The sequence below is a fragment of the Onychostruthus taczanowskii genome, unplaced genomic scaffold, assembly GCF_017590055.1.
Source record: "Onychostruthus taczanowskii isolate IOZ18803 unplaced genomic scaffold, ASM1759005v1 scaffold58, whole genome shotgun sequence".
Classification (NCBI taxonomy): domain Eukaryota; kingdom Metazoa; phylum Chordata; class Aves; order Passeriformes; family Passeridae; genus Onychostruthus; species Onychostruthus taczanowskii.
In genome coordinates, this window is record NW_024503457.1 from 1,345,035 (window position 1) to 1,364,416 (window position 19,382).

At 38.4% G+C, this 19,382-nt stretch overlaps 1 protein-coding gene across 1 annotated transcript in view; it reads left to right on the top strand.

Annotated features, from left to right (window-relative positions):
• The window catches only part of MYO16 (myosin XVI), a 278,913-nt gene that overhangs the window by 25,503 nt on the left and 234,028 nt on the right, over positions 1-19,382 (top strand). Inside the window, exon 3 of the mRNA XM_041418140.1 lies at positions 18,080-18,150. Coding sequence (XP_041274074.1) covers positions 18,080-18,150 — 71 coding nt within the window. The remainder of the gene's footprint in view (positions 1-18,079; positions 18,151-19,382) is intronic.

Consider the following 19,382-nt stretch of genomic DNA (forward strand, 5'->3'; position numbering starts at 1 on the left):
TTGCTACTAGAAGAGACTGAAAGATAAAAAAATATGTTTACTAAAGACAGAGAATTTTAGTAATAGAAGAGTTTTACAGAAATACAAAGTAATAAAACACATTTATGTGCTTAATGTTTAGGAAAGAGGTGAAAAACAGGTATAACATTAAATCCCTCATGTTAGATCCTTATCATTAAGGCAGAGTTTCCTTAAATTAGGCAAAAATAACTCCATCTTGAGTTTAAAATAAAGGTGACTGGAAAAGAGACAGATCTCTGTGTGAAAGTGCAGACTGATCTTCTGTGCCATCAGAGATTACCATAATCCACTCTTATTTGCTTCCACCTTTAAAAATCTTCCTGCCTTGTTTCTTATGATTAATATTTAATATCACCTTCTTTCATTCCATTCTGCTCCCAAAGGTACTTTAATTAGCATTTTTTTTGTATACTGGATGTTGCAGCTACAGCCTTCTGGAGAGGCAGGGCTAAAATCATACTGAATGATAATAATAATAAATGAGGAAAATTAAATGCATGAGATATTTATATTATATACGTACATACATATATACACACACACACACACACACACACACACACACTTTTTATACATGTATTATACCAAAGGCATAAAGACCAGAAATATAAACACAGTTGGCAGATCAGAATTTTGTTGTGTAATCTGAATAATTTTCCCCAGTTTTCCATGGACTCCTGATTTTACACTCTCTTTTGGGAAACCTCACTTCTACTAGTTTTTCCAGCTGTAAGAAGGATAAAATGACAAATTGTTGTAGTGGGTTTAACGTGCACAGGTAACATTCATGACAAGAGAAAGCTCCCAGGTTTTAAAAAAAATAAAAATTAAATCTTGGGTCAAAATCTGAATTAATAGGAAATGAGACAAATAACACAAATTAATAAGGTCTTGCATAGTGACATCATGAAGAGGGAACCTGCCCAAAAATCAATTTAATCTAATTTCAGTTTGAGGAATTTAAAACTCTGAATAGTCAAGAACATCCAGAACAGAACTAAAATGTATTACATACTCTGTAATGTATTACATAAAATGTATTACCTTATTTTAGCATGCTCAGTCCTTTTAAAAATTTAAATCAAGGATTTCTCAGTGATTTTATAGTGCTTTGTTTCAGACTGTTCTAGCATTATTTAATATCCTTTAATTTCAGATTACTATTTACTCTCACTCTAAACTTAATTAAAGCCTATTTTTTATCTTTCCAGGGAAGCAGATGGATTTCATTATGCATGTAATAATAGGGAGACTTCCCCACACAGAGTTATTTTGGATTTTGCAGTGTTGAATCAGAGGAGGAAAATGTACATTAGACAGTACTCCAAAACTATTTACAAATGTTGATTTGCTGGGAACTATTATAGAAGAAATCACAACACACATGTATGATAATTTATACAATTTAATATTTATTGTCCAATCCCTAAGAGACATGAGCACTAGACACTGAATAGTGGTGTCAGGAGCCTAATCAGAGCATATGAAATTAATGAAGTACACAGAAATTTTGTGAATTGGGGCTTTTGGAAAGAAGGAGAAGTATATGCTGTAAATTAATGCATTCACAAGGCAAATTCCTGCATTCTGGAGTGGGAATCATGTCTGTGACTCTGGATGACACTAACACAGCTGACTGTCCAACACACTACTGATTGATCTGTCCTCTGTACAGGAAAATGGAGCATCAATCAACCATCTCAATCCACCCATTGATGAAGAAACTTTTCCAAAGGCCCAGAAGGCAGAGACATTTCAAACCAGGGCAAGGCTTCAACCTTATAGATTCAGCATGGATGTTAACTTTCTTTGGCTCCATATGTGGTGAATTCAGCAACACAGGGCATCTTTTTGTTATGATGCAGGGAAACATAATGCCTTTAGTTATTGGGTAACAGATGTTTGGTAATTAAAGCAGGCCATTGCAAAAGTAATCATAAAATCACAGGGAGATGAAATTTGAATGCATCTGAATTCCTACAGGATTCCATATGTGCTTTTTGTCCATGTGTTTACATTTTTAGTAATTTGGTGAAGCTGAGAAGTAAATATTAAATTATTTGCTGTTGATAAAAATATGTATGATTTCTAATATACAACGCTTATTTAATTGGAAAAAGTAAGACTCACCAAAAAAAGGTATGGCACATCAAAAAGTGAAGAACACACTTGAGGGTGTAGGTTTAATCTATCATTTTTTCCTCCATGTGGACTGTCTAACCACAGGAGTGCTTCTGCTCCATGACTACTGTTCTCTTAGCCGTGAAATTTTCCTGGTTTGTTTCAGCTCCAGTTTTTGTCTCTGCACATGCCCAGAATTACCTTGGTTTGAGCAGCTATCCTCTGCCTGTGCCAAGTGGGGAAATAAAGAAAAATCATCCCTCTATTTTGGGTCGCCCTTGGTAGGGAGGTTTACTTCGAGTGTAATTTATCTGTCTTTTGATCAAATGGAGTTATGATGTAGTCCTTCTGTCCATAAAAACTGAGCTTGGAGCTGTGAGCCACCCATTTTTGCTTGCCCACAAGTTTTACCTGTGGGTTGCTTTGAGAGCCATTTTTTGTCTGTGCATTTCTCTGTCCCACTGACTCTTCTGTGCCCTTCTGTCCACACAGCTCAAGTATCTCGAACTGTGTCCAGCCTGGCATGGCTTTCTCCTGGGGAAGGACCTGGGAGACAAATGTAATCTGGCTGGTCTTGCTTACATTGCAGTAAACTGTAGAAAGTTGAACGAATAGTAAACTGTTTTACAAATATCTCAGTGCTATCATTATGGCTGCTACTAACTGTGGTTTTTTGCAGTCCTGTTTCACATGCTTAAGCCCTGAATAAACAAAAACTGAGATATGTATTTGAACTTTGTGATTCCTTTTTGGTGGTTTAGGGTGTCTATAAGTTCACCCTGAAGGATTTGTTGAAAAACATGCCTTTTTCTTAACTGGTATAGAGAGTTTCTAGAAACTCAGCTTTCAGATTTTTCTTTGAATCACAGATTACAAAAGTGCAGGTACTGAGTTGCTTGTTTTCTATGCAGGTAAGTCCATTCTTGAACTTTAACCCTACATATCCAAACAAAACCACATTTGATTAACTAGAAATCATAAATGTTGCTTCAATCGCAAGCATAAAACATATTTATGAGAGAACCTTTGTAAAAACACACATTTCCCCTATTTTTCTATTTTATTTACTTCTGAACACATTTTCAAAATTCTCAAATATTTATTTTGGTGGAATATGATATGAAGATTTTCTGCAGTTGGAAAAGTTAGTATGTATATTACTCATGAATTCTAACCAGACTTATTAGAAGAGTAGAAGTGAACTTGTAAGCTGAGATAGAGAGTTTAATAGGGAAAGCAAATGCCACACACACAAGCAGTGAAAAGCAAAGAATTAATTCAGTGTTTCCCATGTGCAGGCAGGTGTTCAGCCATCTCCAGGAGAGCAGGTTGTCATCACATGTAACGGTGACTTGTGAAGACAAATCCCAGCACTCTAAATGTACATCCTTCCTCCTTCTTCCCCCCTTTTTATGTACTGAGCATATGTCCTATGGTCTGGGACACCCCTTTGGTCAGTTGGGGTCCTGGCTGTGTCTCCTCCCAACCTCCCATGCACCACCAACTCCCTCCCCAGCGTGGTTGTAGGAGAGGCAGAATAGGCCTTGGCTCTGTGCAAGCTCTGCTCAGCAATAACAAAAACGTTATGTTATTGACCCTGTGTTCAGCACAAATCCAAAACATGGCCCCCTACCAGCCGCTGTGAAGGAAATTATCTCTACCCCAGCTGAAGCCAGCACAGCATGCTCCGGCATTCAAGTATGAAGTATGAAAAAACACAGGACTAATCACTCACAAATTCGCTGTTATGCCAATAAAGGTTCGTTAAGCCATTAGCAACCTACAAATTGGCACCTGGCAGTTCTTCCTGTTAGTTTGAAAGGGGATCCACAGTGGGATGCAAGACTCTAAATTGGCAGCCATCAGAAGCCTATTCTCTCTGTGAAAGATGTTGTCCACTGAGTACCAGGTACTGCTGACATTCTCTGGTTATTGTTATAAGTCACTGATTAAAAAAAATATTGCTGCAGTGGCAAAAGATCCCAGTCTGTTCTTACGAAATAAAAAGAGAACAAGAATAGAATATTTTCTATGCAATTTGCTTTTGATTTAATCTCCTGTGTAATTATTGTGCTTCATATTGGTTTCCAATAATATTTCAGTAAAAAGGGAAAATTTTTCTATATCTGTCTTTCAATATCACTTACTTTAAAATGCTTTCATTTCAACCACAAATTACACTATGATAGAAATTAAGATGGGGAACCTTATTCTGATATCTTGCAACATGCAGATTTTATTTTATGACTATCAAATTAGTTGCCAGATTGAGAAGAGCATTCCTTCAAAATTTCTAAGAAGTGGAATTTGTTTGGAGGTTTTGTGGAGTATCTTTCTCTAGAACCATCAAAGGCATAACTAAATTAATATAACCAGAGCCACTAAATCAAGCAAAATTTTTTTTTTAATTGCTAAATCTTTTAGGGCTTTTTTTGTTATTCTCCTCTTTTTTAACAAGATCATGTGCCAATTTTTTCACTTGTGATTGGGCAACCCTGGTTGTAGTTATAGACTGGAGAGTGAGAGGCTGCAGAGCAGTGCCATGGAAGGGACCTGAGGGTCCTGGTCCATGGCATGTTGAACACGAGTCAGCAGTGCCCTGGCAGCCAGGAGGGATAACCCTGTCCTGGGGGGCATCAGGCACAGCATGGCCAGCTGGGCAAGGGAGGGGATTGTCCTGCTCTGCTCTGAGCTGGGGCAGCCTCATCTCCAGTGCTGGGGGCAGTTTTGGGTGCCACAACAAAAGACATTGAACTGTTAGGGAGAGTCCAAAGAGGCCACAGAGATGGTGAAGGGCCTTGAGAGGAAGCCATGTGAGGAGCAGCTGAGGTCACTTGGCCTGTTCAGTTTGGAGGAGGCTGAAGACAGACCTCACTGCGGTTACAGCTTCCTCATGAGGGGAAGAGAAGGGGCAGACACTGATCTCTTCTCTCTGGTGATCAATGACAGGACCCAAGGAACTGGCCTGAAGTTGTGTCAGGGGAAGTTTAGATTGGATAGCAGGAAAAGATTTTTCACCCTGAGAGTGTTTGGCACTGGAACGGGCTCCCCAGGGCAGTGGTCACATCACCAGCCTGTCATATTTCAGGAAGTGTTTGAACCATGCTCTCAGGTACATTGTGAGACTCTTGGGGTGTCCTGTGCAGGGCCAGGAGTTGGATTCGATGATCCTTATGGGCCCTTTCCAACTCAGCATATTCTATGATTCTTTCATTCTGTCTGAATTGTAGTACCTTTCCCAGTAAAATCACAAATATGAGAATGAAATATATTTATTTATATAGTGCCTAGTGGTTTTTCTTCCTTAGTACAAATTCAAAACACAAGATACATATGCTGCTTGTTATTTCAGTCATCTCTTTGTTCTCTGAGGCATGAGTTGGAGGATTCTTCTCAGTGCACTGAGGTATCATCTTAATGACTTGGACTTAGACTGAAGTCTGCAAGGCTTTTTACCTCTTAAAATCTTTTGCACTTCAAATTGCCAGTGAACAAACTCTATAGCTGTGATAGAAATCAGTAGAAAGTCCATAAGGTGTAATGTATAGAAAAGTGATCCTTCTCGATTATCGTTAATTGCAGCCTTTACAGTAATAGCTTGCAATTCTGGAGGAATTGAAGGTTTCAAGAATGCAGTCAATAAATGTAAGGGAATGGCTAATTTAGGTTGTGTTTCTGTGTGAATTACATCCAAGAATGGAGGTGTAAATGTGAGTAGTTAAGGTGAAATTCACAATATTTCTAGATGTCCTCCTTTGAACAAGCATATGCATATGCAAAGGGTTCAAGGTAGAATTCAGTCAGCCTGGAACCACATACTGCTTTCTTACTATTTTTGTTTCTGACAACTCTCTATTACAATGTGGTGTAAAGGTGACCTTGAAGCAGCAGAGATTTTACAAGACAATGAGTTGGTTAGAGGAGGTAATTTCTCACACCATGCACTTTTTAGTGTTTTGATTACATTTGGGCTCAAAAGACAAATATGACAGTTGTAGCAGTAAATCCTTGTTAGGGTTGGTGCTCCAAATTTTAGCAATCACGACTTCTGCTGACATAAAATGGTAGTTTTTTCCAGACTTCCACATTTACCCATTGACAGTACAGAACCTTGAAGTGTTCTTAAAGCTGGAAGTATCTGTGTGAAATTTGAACTGCTGCTTTGTTTCTTAGTCTACTGAAAGAAAATCATATAAGAAGGTACCAACTCTCCTTTTAATAATGGCCATCTGAACTTCACTGGCTTCTCAGTTCCTGTGTAATATTCACAGAGTGAATGTTAGATTTCTTTTGCTTTCAAGCCTCTCCCTAAAAATTCTGTGGCTCACATATTTAGCATTATACAAGTTGAAAAGAAAAGGACAAATGTAAAGTTGAAATACATATAGTTCTACAGATGCTTCTGGATTAGTCCTTATCTCTTTTTCTTAACTTAGGCAGTTCTAATATGGAGTTCTCTCTGGCTTCTCCCTGATTTACCAGATTTATGTACTAGCTATCTGTCAGATGTATTGTTTGTGCAAATGAGATCATGTGGCATTGGGTATCACTGGGGACGTTTGAGCCTCTGTAGCTGTAGCTCATCACTGCATCCTAAACCTACCATGTGGCTCTATATGAACCTGGATTCATTGATGTGTCTCAGAACTGAGAGCCCCTCTTCTGTCAGGTGATGATGGTTGCTCCTTCCCCTTGCTGCCATCAAGATTAAATTCAGAGTTAAAAGATCGGTCTGGCTAGAAGGACCTCAGAAGGTCCAATAGTCCAATATCATGCTGACTTTGTAGAGGAATAAGACGACTCGGATATTGAACTAAGGCAGCTCTTATTATTGTAGTGCAAGAGCAGACTAAGCAAAGCAGAGAAATTCCTGTGGAGAGCAACTGATTATTCTGCTTCAAAGCCAAATGAAACCATCAGCTTTTATGTCAGACTTTTGCTTTCCACAAACTATAAAAAAGAAGTGATTATACTAGGCACTGTGTGAGTGTAATTTTCTCCTCTCCATCCTGGCCTATAACTCCAGTTCACATTGTGGCAACCCATACCTGTAAAAAATTAAGTAAAACATAAATAAAGCAAAATTAGCTTTGTGTTGGTTGCTCCAGCTTTGGAACAATAATTTTGCTATTCTAGTGGCTGACTAGTATCAGAGAAGAGGAGACAGAGGGTCTGTCATGCATCACATTCTATGTTCCCTAGATCCTCCAATGTTTCCCTGGTGAACCAATGTAGGTTCACCTTACATAAGATCGGTATGTAGGTTTAGCTGTCAGTAAGCTTGGTGATATGGAATGTAGAATAGTTTGTGCTTCAAGTTTGTCTCTTTGGTTGCATATTTCTTTCAGATGAACTGTTATAAATCTGTCATTTCTATCCCCTGTGTCCCGGTGTGGTTTTTGCATTTCATACTGAACTTTGAAATCAAGTGAAGTCTACATCACTGCAATCTTCAGCTGCCCAAGTCTGACAGCCTTAACTCAAAACAGATACATGGAGATGTTTTCCTTTGCTTATTCTGAGGTGGTTTAAGAAAGTGTCAGCCACAGTTTTCAAGTTTCTTAGCTCTTTCCTTCCGTGCTGGCTTTATACACATGATCTGTTGTTTTTTGGGTGATAATGTATTCATTGCTTATTTTTCAACTGGTTTTTGTTGTTGGCAGATTGGTAGCGGTGGTTGTTGCTGTTATGAAGGTGTTAGCCCGAATGCACTGGAGTTGGAAGCCTTCAGAAACAGCTGTAGGATGTGAGTGAGTGGAAGCAGGATGACTTCCAGGAGGCTGTGCTTGTGCAGTCAGAGCAGCCCTAACTGGAAGAGATTATGTCTCCTGTCTGGACTTGTCTGTGGGCAATTTGCTCTCCTTGCTGGATCTCCAGGCCATCCATCAGTTATCAGGGAGACTAATAAAGATTCCAGGATGTATTACAACAAATTTAGTTAAAACATGACCCTTAGTCCCTTAGAACTCTTAACAGTTGTCTTTTGGTTGCACCTTTTTTGTAGTCACTACTGACAGAAGACTTCTAGACTGCACAAAGAATACACAGCAGTCAAGTGTGAAAGTTATTATTTGGGCTCCCTTGTCAGAAATTAACAAGGACTAAAAATATTGTTGTGTTATATTTTGAAATGATACAAGTTTGCCCTTTGCCAAGTGTGAAAGAATTCCTTGCAAATTGGGAGTTTGGGAGACGAAATGTAAGAGAAGTTCTAGCTGTAACTGTCAGACCCTTCATATCATAGAAAGAGGTGAAAAATTAGAACAGATTGAAGAAGACTTGGACATCAGCAGGTATATCAGCTTAAAATACCTTTAGGGAAAATGTAATTAATTTCAAGAATGCAGCAATTCAGCCAAATCAAATTCTGGAAAACAAGTAATGAGGAATGAAGTCATCTTTGAGCTTGTGGCACAAGTCTTTCATGTAACCAATATGTGAAAATGTTAATATCTGTTTTATGTAGTGCACAGGTTAAGAGAAGGACTTGGTAACCATCATGTTGCAACCAATGCAGTAAGTGCTGAATAGAATTGTAAGGTAATATGTCATGAGTTTACCCAAACTGAAGCATTTATGCAGCATGCTTTTTATGTTCATGTTTATATGGGAGACTCATGTCAGGATCCCATATGCTTCTTTCCTGCACTGATCATGACTGAAGAGTACAGATAATCTCTCCAGACCTCTTGTACTAGTTTCACAGTCACAAATTCTTAGCAGAGTAGGAAAGGTTTCACACTGCCTCTCCAGAAGCTCAGTTTTCTGGATGTGGTGATTCCATCTCTGAGCTGACAAAGAATGCAAATCCTATTCCATCGCCTCCAGTAGGAGGTGTCATTTTGTCCATATCTGCAAGGAGTCATAAGTCTTTGCAGACCTCATGAATTGTGTTAGGAAAAGACAAAGAAATTTGAGAGGTGAGGATGTGCATTGTGAAGTAGAAAAGAATCATTAAGAAGTTTAATACGTTATTCTTGGTTGGTTTTGGCAAACCATAAAAGACTGTGACTGAATGCTGATATTGTTGGAAAATGTGTGATATGAAAACACCAAAATCCAATTGCTCTCTGTCTATCTTAAAATTCTGTAAAAGTGAAGAGGGGAATGATTTTATTTGTGCATGGGGTTTCTCCATTGCCCTTCACATCTCTTGACCATCTCTGAGGTGCCTAACAGAGGATGCTGGTATCAGTAGTTAGAAGTGTGTTGATAGTTCAGGGTTTACCATACAGCAGGATATGTCTCAACCAGAAAGTGTTTCACAGCACACCAGTTTTAATGTGCTGTAAAATTACACATATAGATAAATAGGATTTTAGTCAGAAAAACATAATTATATGGACATTCAAAGTGCCAAGGTAAAACAGCAGAGACTTGACTCCTGTCCCATGAAACCTGTGGAAGTGTGGAAATGACTTGAAATCCTATTGGAAGAGATAGTTTGTTCAAAATTAATTAAATACAGGTAAATGCTGTAAGGGCACCTGTGAGGGCCAGCTGCTCCCAGCTGCTGTGTGTCCCACTGGGAGCATGGGGGCCACCCCAGGGCAGCTGGACAGGGTCTGGCAGCTGGAGCCTGTCCCACTGCCCCAGCTGGATGTTATGTCAGTGTTATATTTTCTAATTCAGAAAATTTCATTCATGATTTTATGATGCTGTTCCTACCACCATTTTTACTGCAGGCTCTTTGTATCAGATTTAGCAGTTGTGTGGCTGGAAAGAAGTCAGTTCAGCAAACTGATCCAAAAGAAAGTGCATCACCCCCTAGAATCAACAGCTAAATTCTGTGTCACCTCTCTGAAACAGTTCATTTTCCTGGTGCACATTTGCTGAGGCTGATGCAGAGAAAGAAAGGGAACACTGGAAACACTGACTTGATTTTAATAGTTCCCTAAGGATATTTCTAATACCAAATGATACTTAAAAAGCGTGTTTCTAACACAGTTTGAAACTAAGCTAAAATTGAGGCTGCCATTGGTTGCTTTCCTTTCTGTCTGGCTATGCTTCCATCCCATCCTTTTGTCTTCCCATCTGTATGCTCATTTTGGAATGAGACAGGGAGATGAACCATCTGGAAACTGCCTTTCATAAGGTTGATCTTCAGTTGGTTTAACTCTCCATCCCAGCATCATGACATGTGGCACTGCTGTGCAAAGATGAGGGCAGGAGTGTGTGAATTAATGCATGAGCAAGAGGGAAGCAGCTCTGGTTTTGACAATGCAAACTGTCACAGATCACACGCTGTGTAAGGTGGTGCCTGAGCCACAGATGCCAAGTGGTGAGATATTCCTGGAGCTACACATTTTCTTCATAGTTTTGGTCACTCATATGCCACGCACACAACTATTCTGGATAAATGCATGGATTGGTAATGCCCCTAGTTTGTTCTGTACTGTGTGGTTAAAGTTTGCTTTCTTATGCAGTGCACAGCCTGGGAATCCCAGCAGACGTACAGCATCTAACAGCCAGTGGCCCACAGCTGGTAATTAGTACCATTTAGCAGCTGCTGAGCAGGATAGTAGTCTGTTATCCTTGAAGATCTCTAATACAAATCTTAATGAGTTGCTTACAAGGCTTCTAAGACAGCTGGCATAAACTTGCTCTGCATGTTGTGAGAGTTGAAGAGGGACTGACTTTTGCTTCATAAGGAATATAAGTCAGCAGTAAGCTGATTTATGCCAATTAAGTAGTGTTGGCATAGGATCAACAGAAATGTTAGTGAAGCAGAGGTGTACAGTCTGTTCAGATGAAAATTTGTGTTGTATGCAAATTCTGTAACTGTTACAACTAAGGAAAAGTATGGGTATGACAATGGTTTTCAGATTAAGGTCCTGACCACAGAATGAGTTCTTTTGGTGATGTGTGTTTTAGTGTTTATCATTTAATGAGTATAGAATTAGAAATTTGCAAATTCTGAAATAAATTTAACTTTTTTAGTAAAATGCTGTAAGATCTGAGATTTTTGCTCAATTCTACAAACTTTTGAAAGTACCGTCAGGCATTTGTGTAGCTGAAAAGATAGCCTAAAAATTATACTGATAATTTAAAGAACTTTCAAACATTCCTCAAAGGTGAACCTAGTGGATTGTGAGCTTTTGCAATACTTGACTGTAGCCTGATGAAAAAGTTCTCATTAGTTTTAGTCACCTTTGTCATGAACTCCAGGAGAATCCATACATGGGAGACAGATAAAATTTGTGTAAAAAATTAATTACATGACCTAAATGCTAAAATATTACAAATATTACTTTTTTTTTTTTTTCTGTAACCTTGAAATAAATAAGTCTCATTAACCAGCTGGAAGTGAAAGTTTTAAGAAAAGTTATGTTTAAGTTTACTCTTTGATCAGCTGCTTTTACCTAAGGTTAATTTTAGACTGTTCAAATTCCAGTAAACAAAGCTTCGTTTTATTGTAATTTTATCTCACTAACAGACATTCTGGATTCAGTCAGGTCTTTGCTACCAGTTTTTGTTGACATAGCTATTTAGTCCTCAGAAGTAGCTGTCCTGGCAAAACCCTGACTGTGTTATTAGCTGTGATGATAGACGCAGTATTTTTAGCTAAGCATGTGTTATTTTGTAAGGTGGTGTTGAAGGATTCTAACATCACTTCTGCTGTAGACAAAGGTTGTAGGTGCAGTGAGATCAAATCACAGTTTTATTAGCAATTAAGACCTTGCCACAACAGTTCTCTGCCTCTGGCCTGGCCAAAGCTCTAAATGGAGGCAAAACCACAGGTCACCACGATTGCTTTTTGATCCTGGGTGTGCCCCTTGCAGCAATGTCTTTGGGCCATACAACTGAATGGCTACTTCCAGTTTTCTCAAAATTACTGATTTACACCACTGTTCTGCCTTCCACATCACAACTCATCTCAAGCAGGTTACATTTGACTGCTGGCCATTGTCACTTTTGTGTAAGGAGATAGGTTAGTTTGTCATTGCTTGGGCATTTTAAGTGGCACACACCAGGATTTTTTAAGCCATTGGGTTTGTGGACTTCATATTTTCCAGTGAAGACACGGACTGTGTTATACTTAATGTACACAGAAATTAAAGAGGGGGAATTTGCCTGAAGGAAAAGTTTTAAATGTAGCAGTTCTTGAATAACTGTAGTCCCTAACTCATAAATTATTCTGGCTGTGTCTACAATGATAGAAATGCCTGTCCCATGAGAGAACTGTGACTCTCCTCATGGATCTCATTGGACTTTGTCTTGGCTGTCAGGGCTGGAGAGTGCCTGGGCGTGGACACACCAGAGCTGATGGCACAAGACCTGGTAGGAAAGTGGCATAAGACTGGACACAAAAAAGGGCCTTGTCACGTGCTTACCTGTGCTGCTTGAAGTTTGCTCCCACACTGAGTGATGAAGCCCCTGGCTATTTCCAAGGCTGAGGTCTGACTGATTTCTCCACAAAGAGAATATGGGAAAGAACTACCATGTGTTTTGATCTTCCAGCATTAAAGCTGGGAGAGATGCTGACAGGGGCTGTAGGACTCCCTGGGTCAGTCTGTTTCATTGGTGGTTTGGTTTGTTCCTTTTAAAGGTAATATCGTGTCCAACGGAGCACAGAAATCAGCCTGACATTTCACATCATGCTTTTAATTTCAGAAGACAATCAATGACCCATTTGCTTTGGGGTCATAGTATTATGATTCCTGGCTACCTGAAAAAAAATTATAAACTATGGGAACTTTGACAGGGAGGATGGAGGATGTCAGCCCTGTCGTTAGCAGTGGGCATTATAGCTTGGATATACAAGGCTAGTACTCCCAAATTCAACCAGTATGGAAAGAGTAATTTCCCTCTCTTCATTTCTGAAGTCTGTGAATGGCACACTTATCTGTCCAAATGTGCATATTTTGTTTATAGTTTGCTGCCTTTAATCTTTGTGCAGCAAAGATGGGAATTTATTTCCAAGAGTTCTCCTGAAAATGAGGAGATCTGAACAAGTCTGACAGATGTTGCCAATGAGCTCTGGAAATATTTAATGTAAAAAGCAGTAGGATTACAAATCAGTTGTTTGCAAAGCTCATTAAGGGCATGACTGCTCTGAATAAATACTGTCAACTGATGAGCTTGCTCTGAAGGAAAGCCTGAGACATTGCACTAGTGATAGTGATAGCAAATGTCTTTGTTAGGTAAACAAGACACCTTAAAAGAATTATTAAATTACCAACACAGGTATTTGGATTAAAAAATTTTATTTTTAACTACTCATAGCAAAGACATAAGGCATATATACTACATTAACCAAACATTTATAACATCTTGCGTTATTTCATTTGGTGTTATGATTAAGAAATTACCAGAGACTAGCATTCATCTGTTCTCACATGTAGCTGAATTGTGTAGCAGGTTTCTCATAAACACCTTTGGTACAATCTGAAAAGTATGGAGTGACTGCTGAGGAATGAAAAAAGAGAACTAAAGATGTATGAATGTGGAGAGGATTCTAAGTGATTAATCTGTACAGAATTTAAGATACCAGCTATGGACCAAACATCTGACTGTGGAGGAAATAATGGGAAAAACATGACTCTTACGTGGTGGAAGTGGAAGGAGTGAAAGGATGCTATTACACATCTTTCAGTATCACTTCTGTTGTCATTCAATTTCATGGTCAGTTTATGCCCAAACTTCTCTCAGTTGGTGCAAAGTGGTGACTACACCATTCTCCCTCTTCATACCCTTTATCCAGTGCCACATTCCCTGATCCTTTTTCTATAATAATATTTGCTGTGTGCCAAGCGACAAAAACGTGCAGCCTGGGGTAGGAGGAGCATGTGATAATCCATTCCAGAATCAGCAGCATTTTAGCTCTGCTTCTGCAGCAGTAAGTCATGTTTATGCACATCATGAGCAAGTAAAGCCTTCCAGCTGGAGTTATTCCTGCTAAACTAAGGAGAACAAAAATAGATGTTAACAGGAATAAAGTTTCCACTTGGCGGCTGCTATTCCCCAGAAGAACAGTTAATAGGAGCTTACACTGATACTCTATATACAGTACAGTAGATGACCAAATGTTAGGTTTTACATATATTAGGTGCCTTATTTTTGTCTGTTCTGTTACTACTAAAATTGAGTTTGCTGTGATTGCAACAATGCCCAGTGCCTAAGTTTGTGTTGCCATCAGTAGCAGATCCCTGGTGACAGGGTGATAGCCCTGGGCACTCTGAATTCACCTTTCAGGCTCTGAAATACTGATCCGTGACTTCAGATCAGTATTGCTTTCGTCTGGATAGGTCGCAGATAGCTCTCTAGCCAGCATAGCTGGATTATAACCACAGTGCAGTGCAAATGCTAGTTGCTGCTATGTATCTCAAAATCCTTAATGCATTATGCACCACAGTTGCACAAAGCTAAACAAAACTGTGTTAGGTAATTTTCATCTTGTCATCAGCCAGTTGCTATAACAACTAAAAGCTCAAAGCAAGACAAGACAAGCCCAGAAAAAGTAAAACCTTACAGCCCTAGTTCCATGGGCAAAGTTAGCATAAGACCTGTGCCTGGTAACAGGCACAGCAGTAATGACTGTACTCCATTATAAGGCTATATTATAAGTCATAATCTAGTCAATAAAATCAATGGAAAATTAAAAGGCATTCAGCTCTCTGGAATAATTTTGTTAAAATTACACCATCAAGGATATGTAAAAAGCTCCATTGATTATTGGAGCTTTTCTGATGAGAGAAAAGCTTTTTCTCACATTTCTTTTCTGATGAGACTTCAATGCATCCAGTGTTTTTAAAACACCTTTATTAGATATGAAATTAGGTATGAAATTCTGTTCTAAGTTGTAAATAATTTTGTGTGTCAATTCTAAAAGATATCAAAGAATAGATGGACCTGTTTATACACATACAGGAAGTGCTTCAGAGTTTGCTGAAAGTTTTTTACTCTGGGTTTGTTGTTTTTTTTTTCCAGGCAAATGTTTTTTTTCCTGCTTTTAAGCCAGTTTTTCCTGTAAACTTTCCTTACATGAAAGATTGCAAGTAAAACAAGTTTTAAAAGAAAGTCTTGTGAAAGCTTCCTTAAAATTGCATTAATTAAGAGATATTTAACATTTCTTGAATAGAGTTTTGTATTACTTTCTGTCCTCATTAGGGCATTAAATTCCAAACTACTAGCACTAGCTGGTATATTTACTTCTAGGTAGTAGTTCTATCAAAAGGACAATATGAACAAGTGAAGTCTTAAGTAAATGATCTAAGTGACTTGTCTAGGAGGAAGGGGGATTTGTTTCTGTGATCTTATTTTCTTGATTTTCTTTTTTAATTGTGTTTTGCAAAGGGGATAAATTCAAGGAAAGAATATTTTTTTTTACTTATTTTTAAATACAGAGGCATGTAGCACATAATCCTGATTCAGGACACAGATTTTGCCCAGTTGAAAGGAGTTGAAAGGAGAGTCTGTGTGATGGGAATTTCCTGAAGAACTGATCAAGCTGTGTGCAATAATGAAGGAAAAGGCACCAGACCCAAAAAAAGAAAAAAAGCTACAGATCTTTTATCCACATTCCCTAATGTTTTTGTATGTGACTCAGTAATTTGTTAATGGTCACACTTATTTAATATTCTACTTGAAGATTTGAGTTAACATATTAATTCTTTATGCTGTAATCTTGGTCTACATTTCTGCTGGTAGAAAAAGAAATCAAGCAAATGAATTAATTCTAATGGATTTCAAACTCAGATCTAGAAATGGTCTGATATTCTTTTGGTTTCAACTGCAAGGAGTTGCAAAATGGATCTGGAAAGGCATTACCTTGTTTTGCATAGCTTCTCTATGAGAACCTTGTCTTTTGGGGGCTGGGGGGAGGAAGATATCAAAAAAATTGCCATATTTTTTATACCTGAGTAGCTAGAGTTTCTTTCTGTCCCTTGGTTACTATTTTAAGCTCCAGATGAAATTCTTGTGTAATACTGTTAGAAATGCAGTTTCCCAACCCACTGACCTTTCCATGTGTCCTGCTTCTGTCAAAAGAGAGAAGTCTTCATCTTCTGTCTTTGGACTAATCCTAAAGCCTCTGTTGGTGGTTCCAAGGCTCAAAATGATGGAGTTCATCTCAGTAACCCAGCAAGAAATTCCACATTTGATTTTTGCTGGTGTTACTTAGCCAGAGGTAAAGGTGTGTAAGTCCCTTAGTAAATGGGGGAAGGGAACAGACTCATTTGGTTAGCGCCTTACCTGTCTTATCCCATCTTGCAGAAGCACAGACTGAGGATACTGAGGATACATATCAGTCCTAGTCAATATAAGACTTCTGCCGCCAACCCACAGTGTGCTTGCTCTGCCACCACATGATGTATGAATTTTTTTTCCCCTGGAAAACAGGCGATGGAGGAAAGGGAACACTTTAGAGTGTTAATTTCTTCAGGTGAAATCCTGATGGAATTGGGAGAATGAAATTCTTTTCAGAGCCTTAAGAAATATTCTGTGATATGGAAATAATATTTTCTGCCCTACTAAAGAAATGGCATAACATAGGAACATAGGAAATATTAACTTTTGAGGAGGATGTATTTGCATGCCTGTTGAAGGAAGGAGGATTTATAAGTCTTTACTCATTTTAAACTTGAGGTAGAGAGATCACCTCCATATTTGATCAGAAATTTAGGTATTAAAAAAAGAAAGGATCTTAGTTCTGAACATCTATTTTTAATGGTCTCTCTCTGGATGAGGACAAGTGTGTGCTTTCAGTATGAGATTTGTGGATCTGAGAGAGCAGAAAGGAATGGTTCACTTTTTATTGTTCATCTGCTTTAAATGAACACTGAAAATGGAGTTGCAATATATCCTTGGGAATAAGAAAACAGATACAGAAAATGTATATATAGGAAAGAGGTGGTGGTCAAGAGACTGTTGACAGACTCACAGAAGAGCCTTGAGACAAATCTCTGTCCTTCCTGTAGGACAGACATCTCAGTGGAACCCATTCACAACTTAAAATTTCTTGGCAATTGTTTGCACAAGTCCATCCCGGATCTTAACTAAGAATAAAGCTCAAGATTCCAGATGATGAAGACAGAGCCACCTGTGCTCTTAGTCAGGAAATAATATTGACAGCTCATGGAGAGAGGCCTTTTAAAAGGGTTTTTCATGCCAGTTTAATGAAGACAGGGTTGCAATGCCAGTGTGGAGTACCCAGGTACTGCCAGGCATTGCTGCTGCACAGGTCTGTTCAAGGAATGAGCACTGAGTTAGTCAGTGCTTTGATTCAGACTGAAAAGGTTAGAAAGGCAATAAAGACCATGGGGAAAACTGCTGAATTTTCACACTTGAGTGAGCACCAGTGTGAAGGTCTGTGGGTTTGCTTGCACTTATAAGCCTGTTTTCATTCAAAGGGGTTTGATACATGTAACTGGGAGTAGACTGTGGCTCCAAATATCGTTTTAAAGATTATGCTGCATCAGTAGTCTGAGAATGCACTGGAAAGGTTAAACTGAGTGCAGATCATTTAGCTTTGCTATGATGATCAATTTCAAGTGATATCAGTTAGGAATACTAGTTTCAAGTATTTACTGAAAAAGCCAATATGTCGCATAGGAGCTTTGAAAAGTAAAATAACACCAGTTAACTGTGATTTTGCTCCCAAATGAACCAAGGTAATTATGACCTTGACATGGCTCTTTCCTCCAGCCCTCCCCTCTCATATGTACAAAACTGACACGCTCATCTGTACACTTGAGAAGTCCTTGATACTGTTGATATTTACTGTTCATTGTCAAAGGTCTTTTGCTTTACAGGCTTAGCTATTAAAACAGGTGAGATGGCAAATGCTGACATGATAGTTTTGCAGTTACATAAGAGGTTTGAATGTATTATTAAATCTCCTGATGAAGATGATTAAGAATCAGCCTATTAACAGTTAGGTGTACTGCTGTTATATTAGGTATATTAACTCTTGTTCCTCTTTTCTTTGATATTTCAGTGCTAAGGCTGTTGAAGGATGGTGCTGACCCTCATATGCTTCTTTCCTCAGGAGGCTCCTTGCTCCATCTGGTAAGAGTGATTGAAGATTATTGTTAGTGACTATGGATAAACAAGGTGGGAAAGTGAGTAGAAGATTTGGCATATTAACAAAAAAGAAAGGCTGAGCTTTTTTTTTTTTAATTTGCACTGAGCTCTGCCATGGCTGTGATTGCATTCAGCTATTCATTTTAAATAAATGGTCATTTTCAAATTGCTTGTAAAAGAATGGATCATGTCATAGGAGTGGTAGCTAACAAAAGGAGAATGAGTGGTTTATTTATAAATTATCTGTGCAGCAAGAAAGAGCAAAGGAAAGACTTCTTGGTTCCAAATACAAAATTACATGATTCAAAGGTTCACAGATCCTATATGAAAAAAAGCCCCACGATTTAGCATTTTTCCTTTTGTTTTTGAGATACTTTCTTGCACCTGTTTCCTACATGTTGATATTTAACACATTATCTGCATTAGTTGATCATTATTTGTGTAGCAATTCAGATTAAGTAACAAGAAGGTAAAAGAAAAACAATTTGTATATAATAATGAAAGTAAATACAAGAGGTAAGGACATGACAGGCAGACAGAAAATACTGTAGGAGTAAAATTTTGGCATTGCTGAAAGCCAGTAGCAAAACTCATCAAAATTCCTACATCTTATGATCCTGGTCTGTGATGCATCAGTTTCAGACATGCTGTCTGTGAAACTATTTTAAGACATTTGGGTCCAACTTTGTTGCACACTGTGGCTCAATCAAATGCAACTGAGCAAAGTAACAAAAATTCTGCTGGGAGAGTGTTTCATTTTAGAACAGCTGGATTACATTTCTCATAGCACGTGTACAAAATACAGTAATTTATTGATGAGAAAGAGCCCCTGTAATATTACTGGACTCCAGCACACCTGTGACCATGCTCTTGCAAGATAAGCATTTCCATTATGTAATTTATCTTCGTTTTCTGTCCTCTATGGCCATGCTATTTAACCAAGGACTTTAGGAAACAGAGGCCAAAGTAAAGGGAAAGTGCAGTACTGATTTGGAAGAGAGAAAATTTTAGTTCTCTTTTCTCTTCTCCAACTATTTGTCTGCTGTAAAAATGCTCAACCACTTTTTAAAAAAGAAGTCCAAATGAAATGTTATTTTTGGGATGCCCAAAACAGAGGCATCTGAAATCTTACCCTATGCCAAAAGCGCTAGGAGACAATCTTTATCTTTAGTGTGTATGATTTGACACAAGTGTCAAGCATTTTAAAATAAAACAAA